This window comes from Rhizoctonia solani, chromosome 16 (genome assembly GCF_016906535.1).
Source record: "Rhizoctonia solani chromosome 16, complete sequence".
NCBI classification, from domain to species: domain Eukaryota; kingdom Fungi; phylum Basidiomycota; class Agaricomycetes; order Cantharellales; family Ceratobasidiaceae; genus Rhizoctonia; species Rhizoctonia solani.
The window spans coordinates 1651048-1676791 of record NC_057385.1 but is presented as its reverse complement, the minus strand read 5'-3'; the positions used below and the strand labels follow the sequence as shown (position 1 = coordinate 1676791).

The window sequence follows — 25744 nt, the reverse complement described above, 5'->3', positions numbered from 1 at the left end:
GCATAGGCATATATAAGACTGCCTGAGCCTAACTGCGTCTCCACCTTAGCCCTTCAAAATGTCCGAAACCTCTGATGACCATATCAATGGTAATGACAGCGAGCTCGCCAGTATTGCTGTTTACCGCGCACATCTTCCTTATGAGACAGAAACTCCGGAAGAAATGACTAAACTTCTGGAGAGCATCGTGGCTAAAATCGTTATATGCATTCGTGCCAAGGAATGGGAAATGCTCGGAAACTGGAATCATCGTTTGCAAGGGTTAGCATCCATATATCGTTGGCTGGGCACCGGGTTATAAAGTTATGATAGGTGGATGTCACTCAAATATCCAATGCCACGCGAAGTCCGTGTTCGTCTAGCCAAGTTGTACTATGGATTGTGTAGTAAGTTGCATTGATATAAATTAGATTTTATACTGGATTTATGCCGGCTCATGTAGTCCTCCCTGGGATCGAACCAAGTCGTTATCAAGAGTGGGCCGACATTCTGGGACAACTCATTTATGTTAAGGCAGGCCATAAACTGCGTCTAGAGCTTGACGAATTACAACTCGATTGGCTCCCCCTATGGCGGCGTTGCCAAAGAGAGATATGGCCCTCACAGCGTGCTATGGATTCAAGGTACCTTGCCTAATAAGTCTCTCCTACTTGTCTGACTCTTGATACAAACAGCCGAAATGTGATGAACATTCTGCTATACGTCGCTGAAGTCAGCCGTTTCTACTATCCTCCTAGTGAAATCCCTAGGATGTTGGATGAATTCATTCCACTTGTCACACAAGATGTAGGGAGCATGCTTGTATTGTGTACAAGACGCACTAACCATTTATCTTAGTCGATTCAAACAATGATAATTGTTATCACGTCATTTATCTCACCAAGCCATCCAGACATCTATCTGCCAGCACTTTTCAAGATCTGGGAGGCTTTTAATTCAACCGTTGTTGACGATAGATTGATTCACGTAATGGGAAACCTTGCAGAAGAGCACTGTGCTGGTAAGGATGGGCGATGGGGAGAAGGAAGCACAGAACGACGAGATATAGGGATATTTACGGAGCAACAGTGGACCTTGTTGATGTCAAAATGTCTAGGCAGTATGAGTAAGTTAGGAAGGCTGAAAGTATGATATATACGGTCTAAACTGACTGCCCGTTCACTTAGGTGTCCCCGTCGGTCAGAGTCAAGTGTGTTAGATCCTAAAAAAAAAATGAAGCTTCGGCTTAAGTCGAGTTTAGTCTTCTAGTTCGACCAGCTCGCACGCTGACAAGTCAACCCGTCAACCAACCAAAGTGAAGAAGAGCGATAGCAGAACTCGTGAGTAATAGGCAGATACTTGATCAGTGTAGTTTCTCATTGCGTGATTCAGAATCTCTCGCTGTTTTACTCGTTTATTCTATGGCTCATGATGGTCCAGTGAGAGTACAGGATTCTGCGATAGGATTTGTGGCCGGCTCCCGCGCACTTGACTCCCTCGATAAACTCATCACTAGCGTAGAAAGTTTCTTCCATCCAAGCAATGCTGGGCAATGGACCCTCATCGTAAGTCCGAGACTAAATTACCGAGCTCATTAATAACACAAAGGAACCAGCTTGTTTCCTTTCTCCAGCGTATCACCTACGAATTCAATCGTCGATGGTACGAAGAAACTAGCTCTAAGTGTAAGATTCCAGAGGTACGAGTCAGATAGTTATACATCATGGATTGGCTACTGAACTTGTAATGTTTCTAGAAATGGCGTTTGAACTTGCAGATAAGGCGTGCGTTCGTCAGTATACTGAAAACACCTGCTCTGCTTGCCATCTTTTCCAAAGATCAAATTGCTTCTTCATTTGCTCAGGGGTCACTCAAGAGTATGATTATGCTGGAACCCCAGCTTCTTATGCCCGATATACTCGAACGTGCATATAGCGGTCTCGAGAGTGTCAATGAGACTCATCGAACTACAGTCGTTATGAATTCGTTGACGGGCATTGCTCTACCTTTAGCATCTTCGAATCATTGGCTTGGTGGACAGGTAGGTTAGGTCTGCCCTCTTTTCGCTCGGTCGTTCATGTACTTTTCTAGAAACACATCGTACCTCTTTTAGAGTTAGCTATCCCCGGCATTGACCTCAACGACCCTGGGAAAACTGTTTGTGGTATGTGATATTGATTGCTCACGGCTGCTTTATTAATCCATACACCATACGTTCGCGATGATAGCATGCATGCTTATTGTTTCGATACTTCAATATGTCAAACTTGGGGACTTAACCCATATGAAGCTCCTCCTGTCCCCGAAACTCCTGGCGCCATCGGCGATACAGACCCGGATATCCCAGTGGGTCCCTTTACAACGATGGGGCCAGAAGAGGAGGATAGTCTAACTCGACAAAGTACGGGCGCGTTTTCCGGTAAGATAGTACTATATTATCTTTATCAATCTGTACTCACATTACCCTAGACTGGGTAAGTTCTAAGGAAGGGAATGGGTTAAGTATCTAACCAAGGCCAGATTACAAGCTTCTTCCGGCGTGTGTTCCATTTGCTCGAGAACCTTCCTGAAGAAGGATCAAACAAGAAGACTGGAGGGAAATCAGAAGGTTAGAATAGGTATCTTATCAGAAAATCTAAATCTAAAATTTATCTTTAGAACAAGTTCTCAAAGCTCTGCGAAGTGCACTGGATGTAGTCACTTATCATCTTTCAGACCCCATGTTCGATCTAGTGCTTAAACTCGTCTTTGACTACGCGTCGACTAACGCACGTGCCAATTCTATTCGCGCGTTTGGATATGTGGTTGCATGTCTTTCTCGCGCGAGACCAAAAGATACATTGGCCAAATTCTTACCACACTGTGTCCACCAGGTGGAGGTTGAATTGGCAGCTGGAGCATCTTCTGTGCGGACGACTGCTGCTCACGCAGTTATCTCTTCCGATACCACACTGCTGTGGAACATGGGAATATTGCGTGGAATCCTTGGTTATGGCGGCCAAGAGGTACGTCTCAATGCATAACCTCCGATGATGATAATCCTCAGTTCGTGATATCATCAGTTGTTGTATCACAGAAACGATATTCTTAAACTATTCAAAATTCTGATCCAACACTGCTATAACGAGCGAGGATATTCAGGAACTGGACGTATAATTTCGAAAGTCATGCATACACTCACGTCGATCTATCCCTTGCATAGTTATTTTCTGAACTTGAATGAGTGGCAGGACCCAGATATGAACCAGACTCATAATCGCAAGTGGGGGACGGTTATGGAGGCAAAAGATGCTGTGCTTGACTGGCATGTTCCATCGAGCGAAGAAATCGATTTTGCGATCGAAATCTTGGATCAAGTTGTTGACCCATCTATAGAAATCTTCAATGGTGCCATTGATGCGCCGGACTCACAACGGGACGGCGTTTGGCGTAATGACCTCTGCCGGTGAGTTGAGTACGGCGCATGAACTCCATCGATAGCTCAGACATAAAAACACAGGCATTTGCATGTGATACGATCTACATGGAGCGGCCTGGCAATGATGTACGTATTTTAACTTTACAAGAACAAAGCCTAATGCGCACATGGTTTCAGAATTTGGCTCGACAAAAGCCGTGCCGTCAATTCACTGTTAGAGGAAGATGTTGAAACTGAAGAACTTATTCCTCAAGCAATGGCTATCAAGTCTGGGTTTGTTCTTCAGGATCCTGCTGACGATCGTTATCAGCGGGTTTTAGCACACCGGGCTCGCTTCGGCCAGCTTCTTCATCATGCCGCCGCAGCACTAAAGAGCACAGATACAGAAGATCATATAGACCTGGTTATGTCAGTCCTCCGTGGAATTGACACATTCCTCTTGGATTACGGTGTTACTCGAGATACATATGCTGGAGTGGCAAAACAATATGAAGTAGCCAAGCAGTTGACTCGTCTGCATGCCAAACAAAAGGCTTTTCCAAGGTTGGTTTGGATTAAACGTGCCCAGTCTTACCATGCACTGCGATGGTAAGTATACACTTATGACCCTATGAGCCATTGAATCTTAAGGGTTGTCCAGTCATTTTGCCTCTATGTATCAGCGCCGCTCGGAGCTAGATGACCAGATCATGTAAGTTATTATGATCTTCACTGGTGTTTGTATCTGAACGCGGCTACTAGCAACGACCTATTCGACTTCTCTATATCTGCATATACAAGAATTCGACGACAGGCACAGGCAGTCCTTCATACTATTGTTGGTGTAAGTGCGCTAGTATAATGTATGATATGCCATTTATTATTCACATAGTATTACGTTCGGTCAACGCGTATGGTCGTGACTCGTGCCTTTGAGGAGCTGAACAAGCAAGTCAAACTCGAGAAATCTAGTGATCCTGACAGGATGAAGGGGGCACTTCATGTCATCTGGAACAAAGCCATCGGTATGATACCCGAGCTACGCATACACAAAAGTACTGAATGAGATTTGTATCCAAGTTGGTTGGGTTGTGTCTCGTAAGTGTCATACTAATCATAATCACCTATGGATAATTAATAGGGATGAAAAAGGCAGCGACTATCGTGGCCCTTTCCTTCTATCAGTTATGGCGTGTCAGAGCCAGGATAAGGTGGGAAGAATACGTAAAGAGTTGCGTGCCATACTGACCCTGGTTCCCAGCTTTCGATCCAGAAGGTTAGGATTCTTTGCATACATTTCCCGAGCATCCATAACTAAAATCCACCGAAAGACAATAGGATCCCTGATCAACGAAGGTGAGTGATAACCCGCTGATCATTTGGGTATTTAACTAACGGTTATCCAGTCGTTCCCAAATTGGCACCAGAGCTTTTTGAAACGTATTCTCTGACACACGATGATAGTAGCTTGGATGGGATTCTGAAAGACCTCGAGAGTGTTGGATTTTCACCCGCCGATGAACAGCTACTCAATCGTGTTATGACCAAGCGGAGCAGCCGGATTTCGAAGTACGATGCCGATTACAGCACAATGACAAAGGAGATTGCACAGGTTTGTCTCAAACCTCGTACCCACGTATGTTACTTTGGCTCGCTACCACCCGACTGAAGTATTGACAAGCACTGATTTCAACTTCCAGTGGCGGTATCTCCAGTTTGGTCTACGCGTGCTATCGGCTACTCTGAGAAAAGACCGCGTTCCAGAGGACATCGTTGTCCAGGCCTTCGCAAATAATTCTACATCAGATTTCTCGACACTTAGGTGGTATGCCCAACGGTTCGTGCATAACTCATGTCTAGATAAGGTTCCCTGCTTATAGCCATGATTTCAGAGCCATCGTGAAGCTCATGAAGCATATTAAACTTCGTGCTTACTCCCCTAATGACGTATATGGACCTCTCGTGAATCCATTGCACAGACATATCGATGTTCAGGATGGACCTGCTCTCCTCGACAGTTTGAACTCTACGTGTTCGTATGAAGATCAATCCGCGTGAGTACAATAATCTGTTTTGTATCTTATGGCTCACTGGCGTTGTTAGGATTTTCGTCGACTGGATAGAGAATACTGGATTCCTCGCCTGGACCCCCAGTGTTAAAGCCTATGTTGTGCCCCCAGATAACAGCACATTGTCTTGGGATCCCGCTTCCACTAATGCACTTCACATTATCGAAGAAGTTATTAACACCAGAGCGTTCTGGGAGAAACTCGCGCAACTCTACTCACAGGAAAGTGCTAGAGGAAATTCCTCTATAGAACTACGAGACGATAATATTGATTTTATAAAATCTTTATTTAAGGTACGTCATATATATACTGTATCGTCCCGGCATTGACACACAAGAACTAGATGTTTGGTAGTCGTCCTCTATTAAATCTCCTAGATACACTTGATGATCTCTGGAAAGATGAGGACAAGTTCAAGCAGAGGGCGGCGGCAGTAAGTAATTACTAGACCCTTCAACGGCTTGGTGCGACCTTTTCTCTCAAGGAAATTATGTGCGGCGCAATGCGCGGTAGTAAACACTGGCCTAGGGACGCTCATCTTCAATTGTGGTCCTGGGTAGGAGAGCGACTACAACAGATATTCGATAGGGTCAAGCCGGATACATTGCGCATATGGGAAGGAATGCTCACTGTAAGATAGCATCTACTATATTCTGTAAAATCTCTGACGCGCATATAGACCCAAATCGCCAAACGGGATCCCCGCCGTCATCCACACTTAATTGATTTTATTAAAAATCTGCCTGTGGATTTTGACAATGAAAGCGCATTTTACGGTAAGTGTTCGAGGGGTACTCGCATGAATTTCTGGCTCATCTTTCGCAGTCAACAAAACCATTTCTACGCGCTGCATCGTTGTGGAAGAACTTGGGAAGCGCCTTGGTGGTTGGTTGGATGACTATCTAGTGACTTTGTTTGATCACGTCGATAACACCCATTCTGAAGTAAGCTGTGTAGTTGATCTCTTCACGTCTCCCAATGGGCTCACCATCATGTAGATTCGATCAGCAATTGCACAAAATATACACTGTATCAAGCAAGCTCAGGTACGCTGCTGGTTTGTCATGACCTTTATTGTTCCATCGTGCTCACAGGTGGCTTTAGTGGCATCCAGTATTCTCTTCAGTGTCCCTATTCTTAGATGCTTGTCGCGATCAAATTGACCCTCTTCAAATTCGTCAAACTGCACACATGGACAAGATTGAAGCATTGATCACACAATTCCCACAATGGCGGGCAGAACGATTGCCTCCACCGAAGGTATGTTATTATTAAAGGCACATATATACGGTGTTAAATAACCTTTCACTAGGTAAATCAATCACAATACGACAAATGTGGCTTGACTGTGCTGCAATGGATTTGGTCCGCTGGGCATGCCGCTGATGCTCCCTCGATCTTCCCTTACGTCATGCCACTCTTACCAGAAATGTTCCAGGTCGGGACTTCATGATCCAAAGCTGGAATCGAGCTAACAGATGGTAATAGATGAGCAATCTGAACGACAGCTCCGAATTGATGATGTATAGGTGAGCGGTCGATCAATACAAACGCCATTTTATTAAGCGGTACCTCTATTTAGCAATGCCGTATTGTACCTACTGTCCGCAGTAACACCACCCTTGGACTACATAGAACCAATAGTCAACGAGTTGATACACGCCATTACATCTTCACCCGTAAGGTATGCCCATCTTCAAAACAGTATCCTCTGACAAATTCTTTTCAAGCTCTGGCGTGTTCGCCTTAATGCTCTACCCATACTACAAGTCTTTTAGTACGTATTAGCCCAAACCATAACCCACGTTTTCTAAACGGAATTCTAGTTTCCGGAATCTACCATCAATGACAGATGCTATTATCGCTCGTATCATTGGCGTATTGCTGGAGTGTCTCAAGGACGACAACGTTGAAGTCCGACAGATGGCAGCAAAGACTCTCGCAGGGCTGTTGCGTTGTTCCAAGCGTGATAGGATCCCCGAATTAAAGGCAAGTCCCCCTCCCCATCTATTTCCCCGGGTTATTATTGATATTTAGTTTCAGAACCGGTTTGTGCGAACTGTCAAGCGTGCAAAACTCCCTGATCGCAAAGACCCAGGCTACAGCGAAGCAATTCGAGTTATGCATTCAGCCATACTTGGACTTTGTAGCTTGATTGATGTGTACCCCTACTCGGTGGAGAAGTGGATGCCCCCCTTGTGTGAAGTTCTGGCTCGCCATACGTACGATCCCGCACCAATTTCCACCACCATTCGCAAATGCGCAAGCGACTTCAAAAAGTCGCATACAGTCAGTGGCTGATTCAGTTTTGGAAAGCTGCTCTGATTGACATATTTTGATTAGGACACCTGGCACATAGATCAACTCATGTTTAGCGAAGATGAAGCTGCAGCATTTTCTACCATGTTATCAGGAACATCTTATTGTAAGTTTATAACCACATGTGACGAAGTTATGTAACCTAAATCTCCCTAGACGCATAAATGCCGCCATGTATACATACTACCGGAATCTAAATCAATCAACAATACTTTTCCTTATGAACGTAACTTTACTAAGGATGTCAGGAACAAGATCGTATATACGTACCAGGTCCCTAACAAAATAATGGGTTACATTGACAATAGGGTTTCTCGAAGCTTAATTATAAATATCTTCCCGAAACGAGCGCCTTTCCGAACAAAGTCCTTTCACCCCAAGTGCCGGGTAGCTCTGGAGCCTAGCCACATCGTGTCGCTCAAGAAGCTCATGCTTGAGTGTTGGGGGCCGAAAAAGACGTTTTTGGCTTACTGCGTGAATAGCCCAAGTTTGACAGTATATATTAAGGGTAACGTACTGCTCAACTACTCACCACCACTTTGCTCCTCTAGCCTATCTGTTGATCATGGACACAGTACAAGGACATGCATTCCAACCTCCTACTCTCGAAGACAGCCGCTCACCCTGTCCCGCCTTGAATGCAGCAGCGAATCATAACTACCTGTACGTTGATTTCAGTCGTCATTCACGAGACTTCTGTGATCTCATCGACCTACACAGGCCTCATTCGGGGAAGAACTTGGGGCCCCTCCAACTTTGCAAAGCCGTCCATGATCTTTACGGTCTCTCTTACCCATTGGCAGCCATATTCGCTTTCGGAGGTGTCCTAATATGCGGCTCCAAGGGGAAACTCGATCTCGCCGACCTCGCCAAGGCCCATAAAATCGAACACGACGCGAGCTTGGCACATATGGACCTTGCGGACGGAGACAACAAGAACGTATGCCCGCGGTTGGTTAACCAACTTGTCGCACAATCAACAGACGGACATAAGTTGAGCCTACGTGATTTTGCCAAAGCTAGAGTCTTGAGGGAAAGTCAAGTACCAAGGCCGCTGCGAGCTGATCAGGCCATAGTTGCGCGAGGCGAATCTGTTTTGAGCGTTATGGTTATGGGAGATGGCCAATTTCTGGACTGCAAGGCGGCCAGCGAATGGTTTGGCGACGAACGTCTACCATCGGGGTGGACTCCTCAACGTCCGATGGCAAGTGAAACTGAATTAACATAACTCTGAACGTAATCTAACTAATTTCGTTTGTCAGGGGCTGTTTCGTATAATAGGCGAATTAGGAAGTTTAGTCGCTTAATGGCCAGTGTGAAGCAAGACGATCACGACAAGGATACGTAGATTCGAGAGTCACAGTAATGAAGAATAGAAAGCAAATGGACCATGGCACTATATTATCACGAGATAGCAGATATATATAATTCAAAGCAATACTTTTAATTCGCTCCGTACTTGGGCTTGAGATAAGCCGGCGGTAACGTCGAGAGCAAATCAACTAATGGCCGTTCCACAACGACCATTTCTCCAACCCCATCCGTACAAAAGTCAGCCAACAAAACCGGCCGGAACTTGGTCACAATTGCAAACGATTCGTCTACTTCGCCCGCCCGTTTCCTTTTTAGGCTTAATTCAGTGCTTGACTCGGGTGCAGACGGTGGCGCCGGTTGCTTGGTTAGCGTGGATGATGAAGGGGTTGGAATATCATATCGGGCCAACCACCCGCCGACCACACGTACATTTTGCGTTCGTTGGGGGTAAGGGTAGGAGGAAAGACAATTCCTAGTATGGGGTCTTGAAGATGAGATACTTTATCCGAAGCGCTGGATAAAACATTTGGGCCTCAGCATCAAACAGTTGATCTCGTTGTTTGGATAGCCCAGTGCGAGGACGTGCGGCGAGTGACTATCAAACGAAAGTGCGCTGGGCGAAAGCAACGTGCGTGGGAGAGTGGTTGTATGCTACTCGTCAAGGTCCATTAGACATGTACATCTCAAGTGAAAAATGCATGAAGCGAACCTTGGCTGAATCAAGATTAAACACGCACACGCGTCCATTCGAATCGGCACTCGCGAGCCATTGTGAATCGGGCGAAACTGCCACGCGCGAGACGCGCGGAGTCAAGACTGCGTCCTCGTGCCCTTCATTTCCGCCACTATTCTCACGCTCCGAGTGAACTCCAAAGACGCGTACGACCGCCTCTTGTGGACCTTGGTCGAGGTCAACGAGCACAATGCGCGCTTCCTTCCATGTCCCTATTACGAGTCTGCGCGAATCGGGGGTGAAGCATAGAGCTGATGCACCTGTCTGGCCGCTCAGCACAGAGGACAACACGAGGGAGATGGTTCGTGATCGACGGGGTCGCAGGGTTCCGTTCACCTTGTCAATTGAGATTGGATTTTTTAAGTGAAATGTGACGAGGGAGACAACTTACGTCCTCCACGCGGAATAACTTGACTTCCCAGACATCCGCTACAGCAAGCCACTGCCCGTCAGGCGACACTGCACCCGCTGTGATGTTCGTGCGGAACCTAAGCTCCATCTCAAGCGCCTTTTCCCACTCATTCTCATCCCCTTCCTCCCATGCACCTACTGTTTTGGGCTTCTGCGCAGGTAATCTCCAAATTCCTACGACTCGGTCGGAAAAACTGACGACGAGCCTCGCTCTAGAAGCCAGAACCACGTTTCCTGAAGCAAGAGGATAACCGAGCCTCTTGGGGTATGCATCTTCGAATGTGGTTACATTCGAGCGCGAGGATAGAATAGGATTGGTGAGCATTCCAAGCTGTTCAGCTTGTGGAGGGGCGGCAGGGACTAGTGCTACGCTCATGTCTAGGCCGGCTGAAATCAGAAGAGGTGCGTACGTTTGTTTCTCGTTCGATGTAGGAACATATGGAGGCCACATTGCGAGCGCCCTCACATCATGTGAATGGATTCTCCGCTGTGTAGTCTGAACCCATTTTCCATGGTCGTTGCCAGAGGGTGGGAGCTTCACAAACTCGATGGTACGTTGGTCTACACCCGAAGTATAAATAGCTTCACCGGTCTACATCCATTAGGTCAATCAGTATTTGTAGCGATAAGTGATAAGCACCATACCGGCGAAATGGTCATGCAAAGTACATCTGCGTTGTGAGCCGTGAAAGAGTGAATTTGGGTTGCAGTTCGGTTGTCCCAGAACTTGACGGTGCCCAACGAATCACCCGATACTATTGTTCCATCCCTAAATATTAATTTGTTATTAGGCGGGGGTGAATATGGGCTGAAAAGATGGACTCGCCCAAGTACAGCAACGCTCCATACTAGAGTCCTCTCGCCCCTCGCTCGCTCGACGGTCATCCGGTTGAGAACCCGTCCTGTACGAACGTCCCACGTACGAAGTGAGCTATCGGAGCATCCAGTCACGAGCGTCGTGGCAGGTAGAACATTTGAGCTGTCTAGCTCATCGTCTGAATCGGACGCTAGATCTCGTTGGGTAGATTCTTCAGATGCCACCTCACTCGACCACGCCCATGCGATGCTCAAGAACCGGGTCTGAACACGTTCAAACCGCTTCACGTGAACAGGTGCCTCGGAATGGGAAATATCAAGCAAGCGCACGGCACCATCTTGGCAGCCAATTGCGAGGAAAGAACCAGTAGGATCAGGAGCAAGGGACCAGATGGTACCTCCCTGTGATGGAATTGTATGCTACACGCGGGGTTAAGATTAGTTTCAAGGGAGCAATCGATGTATCACAAAGTTTTGGGGGTGGAAAGAAGGAAAGAAACGTAAAGAAATAGGGGCAGGACCATATATGATGATATCCGACGGCTGATTGTGCGGGGTGAGAATGTATAGGGGTCTGGTAAATACGTACGAGGACGGTCCCAGACTGAATGTCCCACTCGTAAAGATTTGCGTCGCCTGGCAATGAGAACAAACGTAAATAGTGCTGATGAGGCTGGCGCCGGGCGCGTATAGTGAGTGCAAGAGCATCGACCTTGGTATCTGCAGGACCGGGGAGTGTCTATGCAACGAGGCTCGATGGTTAGATGAGGGGAAACAGTAGGAAATCGGAACGCACGGAATCGAGAACCCAGCGTGTGGTGATGACCCCTTTGCAGCCCAACGGTAGAGCTCGATAGAGCCGTTTTGACGGCCGACGGCAAGCGGGGGGAAGGGTAAATTATGGCTTTTGTGAGGAGGAGGCAGTGCAAGGGCTGTAATGGGCGACGGGGACCACCCGACAAATCTACAGCGATGTACCCCAAGAGCCATGGTCGACGTAAATTGAGTACATTGTGATCAATAGAGAAATAATTTTGACCTAAGCGCTGTGATCGGATGACTAATAGTAGTCGAAGATTATGTATAAAGCCCCTGGCTCGCACGGCGCGATAAAGCGAGCGGGAGTGTTCCTCGAGCTGAATTATCCCCCATTGGAACTCTTTCATCTCTTACTATGCAGCTTATCTTCACGCCGGCGCTTGGGGCGACGACGAGACTTGGGGTAGTTCCAGGGACTACTGTTCAGTTCGCGGCCCGTGTGTCCACCCGTGACTACAACGAGGCCCTCGCCAATGGCACCCGCGTCGAGCTCTGGGGTGATCTTCCACGTGGCTCTGCAACCGGAGACTGGGCTGCCACCTGCTTTGAGGCTGCTCCCGTTCCGCCAGAGCACCACGATTCAGGTGCTCCTCCCAATGTCCTCTCCCTCCTTCCCGCCAACCCAGAGCCCGTTCCCACAACCTCGGCTGCTCCCGAGACTACTCTTCTTGTTGCCAACTTTACTATTCCTTCCGACGTCCACTCGGCCGACTATCAATTCACCTATCGTCTTGCCCATTCGAACGAGTCTAGCACTTGGTACACCTGGCTTGGTGATGCTGGCTCCAACGGTCACCTCATCATTGACCAGGAAGCACCTGCCATCGAAGGTCTTGTCTTCACTGCGAACTGGAAGACTGACCCCAATGACGCACAGCTCTCCCCCGCTGACGGCACCGTAGCCACCCTGGCTGGCCCCGTTGATTGGTCGGGCTGGGCTCTCGACCTTGATCCCACATCCGAATCACCTGCAACGTAAGTTCTACGCCTATGGCATAACATTGACCTCACTGACTGGATATATGCAGTCCCCGGCGCTTCTCGACCCTTCCCAAGGCGCTTAACGCAACTCATCTTGCGCTCTTCCCCAATCCAGGGTTGACCACACTGAATCCTGCTTCCCACAGTCCTATCTTTGTCTCGACCTCTTCACGCCTATCTATCAACGACCGCGCCCTTATCGCCCAGGGATCACCTATCAAGATCACCCCGCTCTCGCGCTCGGCGGTCGAAGCCTCACTCCCCGCTCATGCCCTTCTCTTGGCTGAGAGCGCAAGCACCCATCCATTCCTAGTAGTACACGATACTCGTGGCAATTCACTCTCGATTCTTCCTATTGCGCCTACTACTCCTGGCACTCAAGTCATTTCTCTCGATCTAGACCAAGCCAATATTACCGCCAGTTCTCCCGGAAAATCCCTCCTGTTTTCTCCATCCAGCAACAAGGCTACGGTTTACACACAAGGTGCTCGCGTCGCAGTCCCGGTTCTTGGGGGAGATGTTCAAGTTTGCGATGTATATGCGCTTGGAGAGGACGGACGATGGGACGTGGGTGTTGTCGGCGGGACCAAGATCGCTATCCCCGAGCCTGAGCCTGAGCCCGAGTCTGAGTACCCAGCCTCGATCGCAGAAAATGAGGCACCCAAGGTTGCACCTCCGCCTATCGAAACTCGCTCGCTCATGCAGGAGCTTAATGTCGCATTGTCTCCCGAGACTCCAGCGGAGGCTCGAATCGATGTTGCGCCCACCAAGCAGCCTGAGCTCAGGGCCGTTCCAGAGACCTTGGAGTCCGAACTCGAACACGAACGCAGCCGTGCGGTAACTCCTCGCCCTACGTTACCTCCTCCCACATTCATCCACGGCGAGAATCATACTATACTTGGGCTTTTCCAAAACATCGTCGTAGTCTTTATGTACTATGTCGCTTGTGGTGCCTGGAACTTGTTTAGTTGGGCATTCCGGATGTTCGGGGTTGGTGCACACTCGTCATCGCCTGTTAAACCAGCGGACGTGGAGTCTCCTGCCCACAAAAATACAGAGCTTCCTTCTATGGGTATCTCTACACCAAGAGGCAGTTTGAGCGAATCTGGATCAGATGTTGGGTCTTTGAACGAAATTACCCCGACTCCCATCGAACCCATGCATGTGGCCCATGTTGCGGTGGTCGATCCTCAACTTGGCGAAGCATCCTGCTCTCCTCCTTCCCCCACCCAATCTCCCACCCGCAAGCCTCGCAACATGCCTCTCACCCCACCCATGTCTCCCAAGGCAACCGATCAGTTTGTTATCCCCGGTCTTCCTGTCGAGCCTGTCGTGTCCAAGCCCAAGTTGGCGTTTGCCACTCCTCAAAAAGCAACTCTGGTCGTCGTTTCCAGCGCACCTGATGCTGATACCGACGAGCTCGCGGTCAAGGTCGGTGGTGTGAGGATTCCTACCGCTTGGGATGCGTACGAAGGCAGAACCTGGGTCTTTGACGTCGAAGTGGGCAAGGAGACCCTCGAAATCGGGCTTGCTTGAGGTTCTTTTCTTTTCCTTTCTTGCAAACTGGGTAGAACTAGAACCCGGTCTGTGTAAAGGTCGGCCAATGTCGACATCATGCGCCACTACCTTTTTTATTGCAATTGTCTTTCATAAACCCACTTTCCAGATATCCCGTCTCACTTGTTGTCTCTTTGTGTACCTTCCTACTTTACAGATTTTGGACTGCCTAGCTGCCCCTTTTTTCTCTCTCATCCTCCTCCTCTGTGCTTTAAAATCAAATGATTTATTGGTGAAAATGGGTATTCTGAAAGATTCCGATTGCGTCATTGGTCGTTCGTATTGGCTTTTGCGACTCTAGGCCGTTGCTAAATGGGAGGTACAATACTCTATGATGCAGTTTTTTTTGGAGAGTTCTGGGGTGTCCTCGAGTCAGTCGTGAGTTTATTATTTGAATACTCGCCTCGTTTCATTCTGCTTCCCCACAGCGCGTGCGCATTTTTGAATAAGTGGGTCTATAGGATCGCTGCTCCTTGTAAATACAGAGTCGTGAATTATATAGAACAGAACACAAGTCAAATGAACTAGCAAATACATGAGACATTGATCTATACAATCCAGATGTAAATAAGGGGGGTGCAGTGACCCTATATGCGGATCCTAGATTCTACTCACTTTTGAATTTGCAGCATTCCTTCGCCAGTGGGCCCCACTAGTACTGGCATCAATGTCGCCATTCACCAGTCTTGCCGACACTTGAAGCTCGCTCCGTCGAGCAATTTCTGCCACACTCGCCACAATCATTTACAACAGGTCTAGAGCTCGGGTGCATTCTGATCTCGCCCGTGCGCGTGTTCCCCATATTACTAGGTGCAATGCACAGCAGTAATGATATAGGCGTCGGGGGACTTGGAAATTCGAATTCGCCACTACTGGGGCAAATAGCACTCGCGCGCCTTGCTATAGAACTTTCATTCCATTTACTGTACCTAGAGCAGTGGATCCTCGGACCGCTTAGTAGAGAATATCGCCACGCCCTGTTAACGTTTGGAAGCGAACCATTGTGTTTTGGAATCCGTCGCTTGTGAGAGACTAATTTATAAACTACGGACTTTTGTGGCCGAACGGTGATCGAGTGTACAAAGCTAATGCCACAAACACCACTGGTTAGAGACTTTTCCATGTTTAGCAGTTGATTCGGCTAGTGTTCTCGTGGGCTGGCGGATATGTATTCGACCCTTTGGGATGGGTAAACGGATTGAGATAGCTCTTGGGAGGTAGTCGCTATGAAGTGTGAAGGGAGGGTGAATCTTGACATGAGAGTAAGGTATAACATGGGAGGGTTTAAGGAGTGTTGGTATAGTGCAACATAGATGTCAACTTCAAACTTAAAGCCATTGAAGGAGCACCAAAATATTTGCTTATATAGTATTCATATATAGCGTTGCCCATATTTTACGCGCATATAACCCGAACTAAACCTAACTTTACACGCTTCAGGCACGTTATCGTTTGTCAAATGTTACTCGCGTCATGCATGGCAAAATCCGGCCCTAGGGGTTCTGTGTCCCGATAGAAGAAGACCCAAGACTCGCTCGGACCCACCATCCACTGCAGGGGTGGGTTTTGAAGATGTTTTTGTTCCGAGATATTGACCTCACTGTTGACCTCACTTATGTCGGTGTCGGTGTTTTGACGTGCCAAGTCGACTTCAATCAAAGTTTTTCTCATGGAACTAAAATCCGAGAGAACACATCGAAGTTCGCTCGATAAACGAGTGTTATGATCCATTTTGCTTGGACCTTCTATTGTAGGATAAAATCATTCCTTGAACCGGCACCCGGGAGCAGAAGTGATTCCTAGACTGGTTAATGACGGAAGAATAACGGCAAATGTCCGAGTAAACCGAGACTAGCACTCATGGAACTCTTCATGAGACTCGTAGCAAACTATTGCTATGACATCTTCGGATCCTTGAGCAGGTATTATTTGCCAACTTGAATGAATAAAACCCCCAAATGTGGCGCGATCAGGTCCCAAATCTCGTCGCTTGGGTATAATCTATCTATTAATGAGTGTTTTTGGCTACCTTGAGCCAGGCTAAGTAATGATGAACAAGTGCCGTCTCGATCGGTGTAATTCTTAGTAGGGTTCCGGCCGTCTCTTCGTGCGCGGTCGGCTCAATCGAGTTCAGCCACGGCATTGATCTTGTTCTGCCCGTTGTATCCTGTGCGCATATCTATCACATGGTACTCAGATGTAGCCTTTTCGGTAAAGTAGCGGGACGAAACTTGCCAGCTTGGGGCTGGGTGCACGTTCCAGCGTGTAGATACACATGTAACAAATCGATCAATTGCATACATAGTTCAAGTCTGTTACAAGATCGATTGATTGTAATTGTTTGATTGGATATTTATGTGAGCAAAGAGACTGCCTCTAGCATGGATTGGTAGGCTTGGCTTAACTTCTATCGCATAACCACTGTGACTATTCCAGGCAAGATGACGTGCGCGCTAAGCCCTGATCAGAGTTACATGTAACTCCTGGGGCGTTTGGATGGACCCTTTCTCCGGTCGCCTATCCAACATCAAGCGACCGGCTGCTACGGAGTCACATCATCCATCGGCCACCGGTACCCTACCCAAGTGCTCCAAAGACGGCATATATATCTTCTTTTTATTTGAGTATAAGAAGGCCATATTTACGAACGAGTGTATAGTCTGTCGCTGCAGACCCGCGGTGCTCGCCATCCTGTTTGTGGAGCACGCTATCGTTTCCGCTGTCCACACTGCCCCACACCCTTGGTTTATTATAAATACCCCCAACAGCTTGTTTAGCCAACAGTCTTCCTTGCCAACATGGAAGGAACACGTACCGTACAGGCCTTCAGTTGCCCGTTGAGATTGCTCAAATGCGCCTTTTTCTGGTCATCAGTAGTGATGAACTCGTGAGTAAATCGATACTATGGCTTGCCCAACAGCTTGCTCACCGCTCTATAGCATTACCGCAGGTGGCATTTTCTGCTTTCCGCTAATTGCACCGTATTTGTCCCAACACTTGCATCTGACACAGCCCGAGATGTCCAGTATTGTTCTCGCGTGAGCATATTTCCTAGTGTTGTCTGTTGATCCACCTAATTCCGAGTTCAATCAAGTGGTATGATGGGGCAGTACCCGTTTGCTAGTGCATGGGGAATAGCTGTCGACAAAATTGGACCTTGGTTCTGTTCTTTGGCAGCAGCTATCCTGCTATCAACCTCGTTTGGGACATTTTCTTATCTTTTATCGCATGAAGGCAACTTTTCGCATCGCTGGTTGGTGCTGCTGTTCTTCCTTGCTGGATCGGCGGCAGTTGCATCCTACTTTTCTGCTTTATTCGCTACCCGCTATCAAGCAAGACCTGGTGGCCTCGCAACCAGTGTCCCCCTTGCGCTCTTCGGCTTATCACCTCTGTTCCTGTCATACGTTGCGTCCCTACCAACTTTCCAGCTTGAAAGCGGAGAGCTTGACGTGCCTCGGTTCCTTTGGTATTTGGCTGTGGGAACAGGCGGGATTCATCTCATCAGCACATTCGGGCTTCGAGTTAGATACGACCTAACTTCGATAGATGATCCCATCACCGAGGTGCCTAACCCCAGAGAAAACCTATCGGAGCGAACACCTTTGTTACAAAAGACGCTCATCACACCCCCCAACAGTCCGCCTAGGCCCGTATTGGAGTATCGAGAGGAAGACGGCTCAGTAATCGCCTTATTATCTGACTCCTCATTCTGGGTATTCGCGACCGTGTTCCTCGTCATCACTGGCTCGGTGAGATAATTTATCTCGCGAGTCAACCTCTCAACTCACTATACATTATTGTAGTCCGAAATGGTGATCTCCAACATTGGGTCGATTGTTATGACTCTGCCAGGAACCGATAATACGGCCACACAAGTTCGTCTGATTTCTATCGCGAATACGCTGGCGAGGTTGTGTTCGGGGCCGCTCGCCGATCTCATCAGCCCGCTCGCCGAAAAGGATGCATGTGGCTCCTATAAATTTCCTACCAACCGCCGACTGAGCCGTATGATATTCCCGTGTTGGGCTCTGGTTTGCCTGTCCCTAGTGTACTTCTGGACTGCATTTGGGATACAGTCGACTAGCAGTCTGCCTGTACTATCTGTGGGAACCGGATTGGCCTATGGCGCAGCCTGGGCTGTCATGTGAGTCGTCTTCTGACTTGGTATGCGCTATTTACTCACATGGTGCCTTTAGTCCGAGTATCACGGGAACCGTTTGGGGCTTCGAGAACCTTGGTCGCAATTTCGGGATTGTGTCCTACGCACCATTCATCGGGACACCCATATTCACGTACCTATATGCGTGCATTGGTAGCGAAGACTGCCATGGCCGCAACTGCTGGAGCACCACTTTCCTGATTTCCGCCGGTGTGATGTGCATGTCACTTGTCGGTGTCGTAACGTTGTGGAACCGATGGAGTAAGATGCTATAAGTAACCAAAGTCCGTTGTATGCTCTCTATCCTATCCCAGGCATAGATGTATTTGTATCTCGTAAAGACCTTTCTAGTTATGTTTTGTACATCGCACTTTCTGTTTTGTATGGCTTTGAGCGAGCCTTATTTATGCACAAATACACCAAGTACTTGGACCCTTAGGATCTTGTACTTATTGACCCAGCCACTGTCTAAGTTCCCGATTTGGAAGTTGCGCTAAGGATTGACCTGCAACTGAGTTCCCTATGGCTGATCACTGTGTTTGCTAGCATTCGTCTCGTCACCAACCTAAGTGCAGGATACTTGGGTGTCGTGTCTACGTCGGTAGCCTATTATACACGCCAACAACATATCTCCTATGATCATGAGATTACTTTGGGTGTCAGAGAATGCGGGGTCGACGGGTGCGATCGTCCCGGGTGTTTCGTATGAGACGATCAGGATTGTCCCTTTGAAGTCGGATTCTGGGTGTGTGGCGTGCAAGTGATGATTTCTTTAAACGGAAATTATCACCGGTAGAATTGACCCGGATCTATCCTCAAAAGTGAGGTTCACCCTTGGGCGTGTACAAGTTTGTTTGGCGAGTTGGAATCTGGTATGTCACGGGTCCGGCAATTGATCCTCTCTTATAAAGACTAGTTATCGTACTATTGCAAAACTCTATCTGCAGTAATTAACCAGGTTGCTCAATTGCGAGTCTTTCCGTGACCTCAACCACAGGCATTTCACTGTTATATCCCACGCAAGTCAGCTGGCTTACGACCAGAAACGTGTGAGATTCCTGTACCAAAACCTCCAAATCTTGACCGTTCTCTATCAACTCGGTGTTAAGTCAATTCGATGGATCCGACTTTCGCTACCTCTGGAACCGAGCGGAATCGTTTACCAGCATTCAAAGATCTCCCGCTCAAACCGGAATATCCCCCACATGCTGCCTGGGGTGTCTGGGGAGAGAAGGACGAGCTCGGGACTGTGGTAAGCTTTGAACCACAGCCTCGTAAAGATCAAGAGACGCTGATTTGATCGAAGAATAATATCACACCAGAGACGATTGCCGCAGCGTCCAAAGAAATCAAGCTTGGTATGAGCATTCCACTCAACTGGGCCATGGATCAGCCAACATAGTAAGCTTAAAGCCTCGTTTTTGCTTTTGGCTAGCCTGACCTACCCCTTTCGGAGCCCATTCTATGACCGTAAGGGATTTCACCAAGAGCATATTGCGAAGACACCCAGGATAGTCAATGACGATATCATCCACTGTAAGCTGCCTATACATATTTCATAAGTGTCCGAATCAACCTTTTGAGTTTACATGATTGCAAAATACTCAGTTAACACCCAGTGTTCATCCCAGTGGTGCGCATGACTGCCCAAAAACGATGAGTTGGCTCACTTACCGTTAACTACCAGGGACTCTCTGCGCCACTTTGGCTATCAGGCCGAAAAGGTGTTCTATAATGGGTTAAAGCAAGAGACTCTACTATCTGATCCATTCATAACTACAAACGGAATTCACAGTGCGTTGTCTCTGGAGTCTTGCCCCCGCTTCTCTTATTGTTTTTTTTGCTTCGGATTTCAGATTGGGCCAAAACGGGGATTGTGGGCCGTGGTGTGCTCCTAGACTTTTATGCATATGCCCAACGGCATAACCTCAATTATGACCCGTTCTCGCAACACGGTGCCAGCTTGGACCAGATCAAAGCTGTACAAGCAGAGCAAGGTGTTGAAATCAGGGGTGGAGATATCCTATTGATTAGGTTTGGTAAGAACTAAACCGTCCCCTGTTCTCTCATCCGTTTTGATGATAGGTTGCTAAAATTATAACTAGGATTCATCGCACAATACACCACCTTGTCGGATGAACGGAAACGGGAGGTAGCCAAAGTACCGCATACATGGGCTGGAATGGAACAGTCCAAAGAGTTTTTGGAGTGGTTTTGGGATAACCGTTTTGCGGCTCTGGCAGGGGATACGCCTGCTTTTGAGATGTATCGTGAGTTGGACTGCTTACGCCGGTCCGTTGCGGGTACAGTCTACTAATTGATGTTGATATGATCGGTCACGGTTTCACTAGCCCCGCGCGGGGATTTCATGCTCCATCCATTCATACTGTCAGGATTTGGTTGTCCGCTCGGTCAGTATTGCACCTATTCATCTACGTTTCTCGTACGTCACCAACGTCACTATCTATAAAATGGTAGGCGAGATGTTTGATCTTGAACGGTTGGCGAAAGAGTGCGCCGCTGCGCAGCGCTGGAGCTTCTTCTTTACTTCCGCACCGCTCAATATTCCGGGCGGCGTAGCAAGTCCTCCAAATGCCATCGCTATTTTGTAGGTCCGGAAAAATATATGCATTTGTAGCTTTATTATTTCAGCAAACGCCAGCACATGTCGGCGGGGAGTCACCCGGCGTATGAGATGGATGTGTTCCGCAACTCCAACGTATTTATGATGAGAGCATATGATCATAGTCATGTCACCTGTCGCCCATTTCAGAACATTGTGAGGTAGGACCTCTTCCTCTAAATTCCGGGTGTATGCGTTCTGTTTGTTTGACATTTACTCAAGTTGACATTCTTCATAAACGGGATCACCTTCAGATTAGACTTCCTCTGCCGAACATCGGCCCCAGTAATTTTGACGAGTCTTCCACGCACAAGAGACACATATACTGGATCCAGGCCGACTAGGGAAGTGGTTCCTTGAGACATGCTCTGGCGAGTGCCGGCCTGACAGCAGCTGAGCCCTCAACGAGCAAGATCTGCAATTAATTTTACCCAGCACTTTATAATGCGAGGTGCGGTATGTATGATGCTCCCCCATACTTACCCTGAAGCTAACCCAGGACTCCACTCTTTGTTTTTATCTTTATTTTACCTTTACACTAATTCACGCACGGCACGATGGGACGAAGGAAAGGGATAGCTTGTTGGGTATTTTCGCAGAGTTGCGTAGCTCTGAATGCGTGAGTTTTGTACGCATTAATGTGGTAGGCCATGCTCACTATGGAGAATAGATTGAGTTCGGGAGGGGTATTTTTATTCCCTCTCTATGTTCCTTGGCTTAAGCAACATTATTCACCAAACCAGTCTGAGCTGTCAACTATTATCCTGGCGTAAGTTACTTATATCACATAGGGTCAAGACGCTTACAGCGTTCCTAGAGGAATGATGGGACAATACGCCTTTGCAGTATTTTGGGGAGCAATAATAGACTCTATCGGACCTCATGCGTAAGTCAAGTTCTGGTTAATACTGCGCACAACTCATTCGCATATAAAGATGCTCGTTGGCAGCAAGCGCCCTCTTCCTGTTTTCTTGGTCAACATTTGCATACCTTGTCGCTAATTCACTCGGATCTCCAACCATCCTCGCTGCCTTGTTCTTTACGGCTGGAGTTGGCCGTGTCGCATCCTATTTTTCGTCAATCTTCGCATCCCGTTCCAAGAAGAAGAGCGGACTGGCCACCAGTGTCCCTCTTGCGCTTAGCGGTCTTTCTCCATTGGTGTTAAGCTATGTTGCTGGGTCAGACATCTTTCAAACTTCAGCGGGTGTATTTGACGTGCCCAAATTCGCATTTTGGATGGGGGGACATGCACCGTGATCCATATGGTTGGGGCTATCGGTCTCAAGCATGTGGACGACTTGGCAAACGAGGAAGGAGAGCAAGCAAGGCTGCTGGGGATGAGCGACGATGATCATATGATCGAAGCCCAGCGGGAGGCAATGAAAGCAGGTTGCACAGTTATGCAAAAGGTCGAACCAGACGGTGCTGTTATGACATTATTTAAAGACCTTGGATTTTGGGGATATGTAGCGATAGGCATAGTTATTACGGGCACGGTGAGTCTGTCATTGACACAAAGTCATGAGCCAATTTGACGGTTTTCCTAGGCGGAAACGGTAATAGCAAACATGGGCACGATTGTTATGGAATTCCAGGTCATGCTGAGAGCGTAGCTGCTGCGCAGGTGCGATTTATCTCGATTGCAGGAACATTGGCAAAGCTGTGCACTGGGCCATTGGCAGACTGGATTTGCCCTCCGGTAGACGAAGGCCCCACCCTGGTATGCTGGTGCGGGCCAGTCAGACCAGATCCGAAGAAGGGAATGAACAGGATGCTGATTCCGGCCATGTGCTTGACAATACTAGCCAGTGTATATGCGTATACTGCGGTATGCATAACCAGCGCGGACCAACTATGGATACTTTCCGTCGGAACTGGACTGGCGTACGGGGCTTCATGGGCCGTACTGTAAGTGTTTTGTGTGACCATTGGTGGTATTTGTGTCTAACTGTACTTATAGGCCAAGTATAACAAGCGTGATTTGGGGTGCGCGAAACCTTGGTCGAAACTTTGGCATTCTGTCGTATGCTCCATTGGTTGGGACACCCATCTTCACGTACGTCTATGCATGGACGAGTGAGGAAGGCCGAGACTGGCGTATGATGTTTTTGATAAGCGTCGCATCGGTGGCAGCCGCGCTAGTGTGGTGTGGTATGCTATGGAGACGGTGGAGTGGATTATTGTAATATGCTATCAAGTAGGACAGGTTGACAAACAATACCTTTTATCAGACAAGAGTAGGGAGATGACTCTTTTGAAGTAATTGAGATGAGCAGATAACAGCTGCGAGTAACCTGTATCGGGCGCTACTCCGAACGATGGAATTTTCTATTATCACGTCGGGTTGTGATTGGGTTGACGCCAGATGCTTGGTGGTAGCAACGTGGTGACCGTGAGGGTGGCACCCGTGGTAAGAATTCAAGGGGGTCGCGGTTAGCTGCAACCTTCTAGAATACGAAGGAGGGTTTTGTTATAACCCCTCTCTTCTGCTATGTCATAAGGAGCGGCCCATGGACTAAGACCCAGGGGTCTGCTAACTCGGAAACAAAAGTGATGATCGACAAAGTATTCAATAAAGTCTCCTGAGCTCCTTGCCCTTATTATTGTAATCGCATCTCCAATCCCAAGACCACATGTCTTGATTCTATTCAATACCGCCCTTGAGCCCTTATGGACTATACAATAATAACAGCCTGGTGAAAGAGAACAGGTATTCAGCACTATCGGTATCTCGCCTGACCTAAGGGTCGATTACGGAGTATGGTTCAGGAATCTATGGGTCACATAGCCACACTGCGTAGCCACAGCGCTTATAATAGCTCTACACTAATTTGAAACAAATTATTCTGGGGTAATTGACACGAAATGACACGTCGCCCGCGACATGGGATGCTGCTGCGCCGCACAGCACCACACCCACCATATACATATGATCGCATTGTCTGGTGTAGTAGCAATCAATGTCTTCATTTAACTTGATCAAGTACGGGATAGCACCCGTGTCACTGTATCTCGTATTGCGTCCTCTGCTACCCACAGCACAAGGACCGCTCCCTGCTTTGTCAGCGTCTCTAGGATTTGCAGGACTGGCATTATCTGCTACGAGTACACTTATTCCACTTACCGGCGAAGCATTCAAGAAGGCTGGGTTCCAGGGAAAGGATCTATTGAAGAAGAATGGGCCGATAATGTAAGTGCATACTGCGATGCTCCAGGTTCTACGCTGACCGATCGCAGACCGGAATGTGCTGGCCTCATATGCGCGTCGGTTTACTGTCTACTCCTAATACTTTTCATTCCATACCCGTTTTCGGATGTGTTTGCGAAATGTAAACACGCATCGCTCGAGGGCCTCGCATGCGGCGACTTTCCGCACAATCAATTATCTATATACCTTGCGGCAATCCTCTGCCTACTCATTGCCACGCTCCTCGGGTTCCTGGACGATGTGTTCGACATCCGATGGAGACACAAATTACCTATTCCGCTCGTCGCTGCAATCCCACTTCTGCTCGTGTACTATGCAGAAAACGGACCGACGGACGTTGTAGTTCCCATCCCTTTACGTCGCTGGCTTGGAACTGTAATGGACCTCGGGCCACTGTATTACCTCTACATGGCTCTTCTCTCCACATTTACCACGAATAGCATTAACATACTCGCCGGAATGAACGGCATTGAAGCAGGCCAAGCGCTTGTAATCGCTACCTCGGTCGCACTCAACGATCTACTCTATCTCCCGTGGTCCTTCCGCTTCAAAATTGGTAGTCTGGAACTTGGAGGCGTATACGGAGCTGGGTTGTCCCATGGCAGTGAACTCCTCGTCGAGCGCCACTTGTTGAGTTTGTATCTCATGCTGCCGTTGATTGGAGTATGCGCTGGGCTGTTGCACTATAACTGGTATGTACTCATTTACTGCTCCCGGTACCCCCGAAACTCAACTGCCATGCAGGTACCCGGCACGCGTCTTCCCAGGCGATACGTTCTGTTACTTTACAGGCATGGCATTTGCGGTAGTCGGTATCAACGGTCATTTTAGCAAAACTCTACTCCTATTCTTCGTTCCCCAAATATTCAATTTCATTCTCAGTTGTCCACAACTATTCGGTTTGGTCCCGTGTCCGCGGCATCGATTACCCAAGTACGTGTTGTTTTCCCTATTACAACCCAATCAGGACTAATGATCATCTAGGATCCACCCAGAGAATTCAAAATTACTTATTCCCTCAGTCGCAGAATTCGAGGAGGAAAAACCCACTCCAAAGCTCACAGAGCTTGTCCTCAACGTTCTATCTTCCCTTGGACTCGTTCGTCTGACATATGGTCCAGTCCAAAAACATCAATCCAACGGATCCAACGGTCACTTGAATCCCAAGAAAACGCCCAAGCGAATCACGAGTACAACAAACCTGACCCTCCCAAACGTTCTCCTGTGCACATTTGGTCCCATGTCAGAACCCATGCTCGTCAAGCTCGTCATGGCGCTTCAAATCACTGGAACAGTTTTGGCGTTTTGTCTAAGATACGGGTTGGCTGGCTTGCTGTATGATGGCGATAGGCGATAGAA

General features: G+C 48.0%; 6 protein-coding genes across 6 annotated transcripts; 5 read left to right on the top strand and 1 right to left on the bottom strand.

Moving 5' to 3' along the window:
• Positions 1–58: 58 nt before the first annotated feature.
• Positions 59–9112, top strand: RhiXN_01771 (proteasome activator complex subunit 4; the record flags this gene model as incomplete). Its single annotated transcript, XM_043321590.1, has 44 exons — positions 59–261; positions 313–386; positions 443–623; positions 675–786; positions 838–1105; positions 1167–1189; positions 1241–1319; positions 1372–1544; positions 1595–1678; positions 1736–2020; positions 2071–2143; positions 2270–2398; positions 2449–2453; positions 2500–2587; positions 2638–2984; positions 3210–3424; positions 3479–3523; positions 3575–3985; positions 4038–4088; positions 4139–4220; positions 4269–4401; positions 4457–4474; positions 4518–4587; positions 4638–4732; positions 4783–5012; positions 5077–5213; positions 5269–5430; positions 5480–5738; positions 5789–5878; positions 5930–6076; positions 6125–6221; positions 6271–6389; positions 6444–6491; positions 6550–6705; positions 6758–6883; positions 6934–6974; positions 7028–7124; positions 7176–7222; positions 7272–7464; positions 7513–7734; positions 7789–7870; positions 8316–8427; positions 8485–8972; positions 9027–9112. The coding sequence occupies 44 exons, from the start codon at positions 59–61 to the stop codon at positions 9110–9112; spliced, it is 6183 nt and encodes a 2060-aa protein (XP_043187413.1).
• Positions 9113–9207: 95 nt separating this feature from the next.
• RhiXN_01770 (U3 small nucleolar RNA-associated protein 4) lies at positions 9208–12028 on the bottom strand (the record flags this gene model as incomplete). The annotated part of the gene is made up of 9 exons (XM_043321589.1): positions 9208–9385; positions 9508–9562; positions 9624–9729; positions 9788–10147; positions 10203–10814; positions 10868–11458; positions 11628–11642; positions 11693–11777; positions 11835–12028. 9 exons carry the CDS (start codon positions 12026–12028, stop codon positions 9208–9210), a joined length of 2196 nt encoding a protein of 731 aa, XP_043187412.1.
• Positions 12029–12212: 184 nt separating this feature from the next.
• Positions 12213–14374, top strand: RhiXN_01769 (uncharacterized protein; the record flags this gene model as incomplete). Its single annotated transcript, XM_043321588.1, has 2 exons — positions 12213–12832; positions 12886–14374. The coding sequence occupies 2 exons, from the start codon at positions 12213–12215 to the stop codon at positions 14372–14374; spliced, it is 2109 nt and encodes a 702-aa protein (XP_043187411.1).
• Positions 14375–17193: 2819 nt separating this feature from the next.
• On the top strand, positions 17194–18993 carry RhiXN_01768 (major facilitator superfamily transporter; the record flags this gene model as incomplete). Its single annotated transcript, XM_043321587.1, has 6 exons — positions 17194–17282; positions 17335–17433; positions 17490–18144; positions 18199–18539; positions 18592–18815; positions 18869–18993. 6 exons carry the CDS (start codon positions 17194–17196, stop codon positions 18991–18993), a joined length of 1533 nt encoding a protein of 510 aa, XP_043187410.1.
• A 678-nt stretch (positions 18994–19671) lies between these two features.
• On the top strand, positions 19672–23363 carry RhiXN_01767 (cyclase; the record flags this gene model as incomplete). The annotated part of the gene is made up of 16 exons (XM_043321586.1): positions 19672–19806; positions 19861–19955; positions 20011–20090; positions 20163–20187; positions 20242–20348; positions 20411–20593; positions 20660–20824; positions 20906–20965; positions 21033–21162; positions 21207–21333; positions 21921–21946; positions 21995–22063; positions 22113–22355; positions 22624–22673; positions 22725–23085; positions 23138–23363. The coding sequence occupies 16 exons, from the start codon at positions 19672–19674 to the stop codon at positions 23361–23363; spliced, it is 2082 nt and encodes a 693-aa protein (XP_043187409.1).
• A 774-nt stretch (positions 23364–24137) lies between these two features.
• RhiXN_01766 (glycosyltransferase family 4 protein) lies at positions 24138–25742 on the top strand (the record flags this gene model as incomplete). Its single annotated transcript, XM_043321585.1, has 4 exons — positions 24138–24367; positions 24415–25077; positions 25130–25318; positions 25370–25742. 4 exons carry the CDS (start codon positions 24138–24140, stop codon positions 25740–25742), a joined length of 1455 nt encoding a protein of 484 aa, XP_043187408.1.
• Positions 25743–25744: the final 2 nt, after the last annotated feature.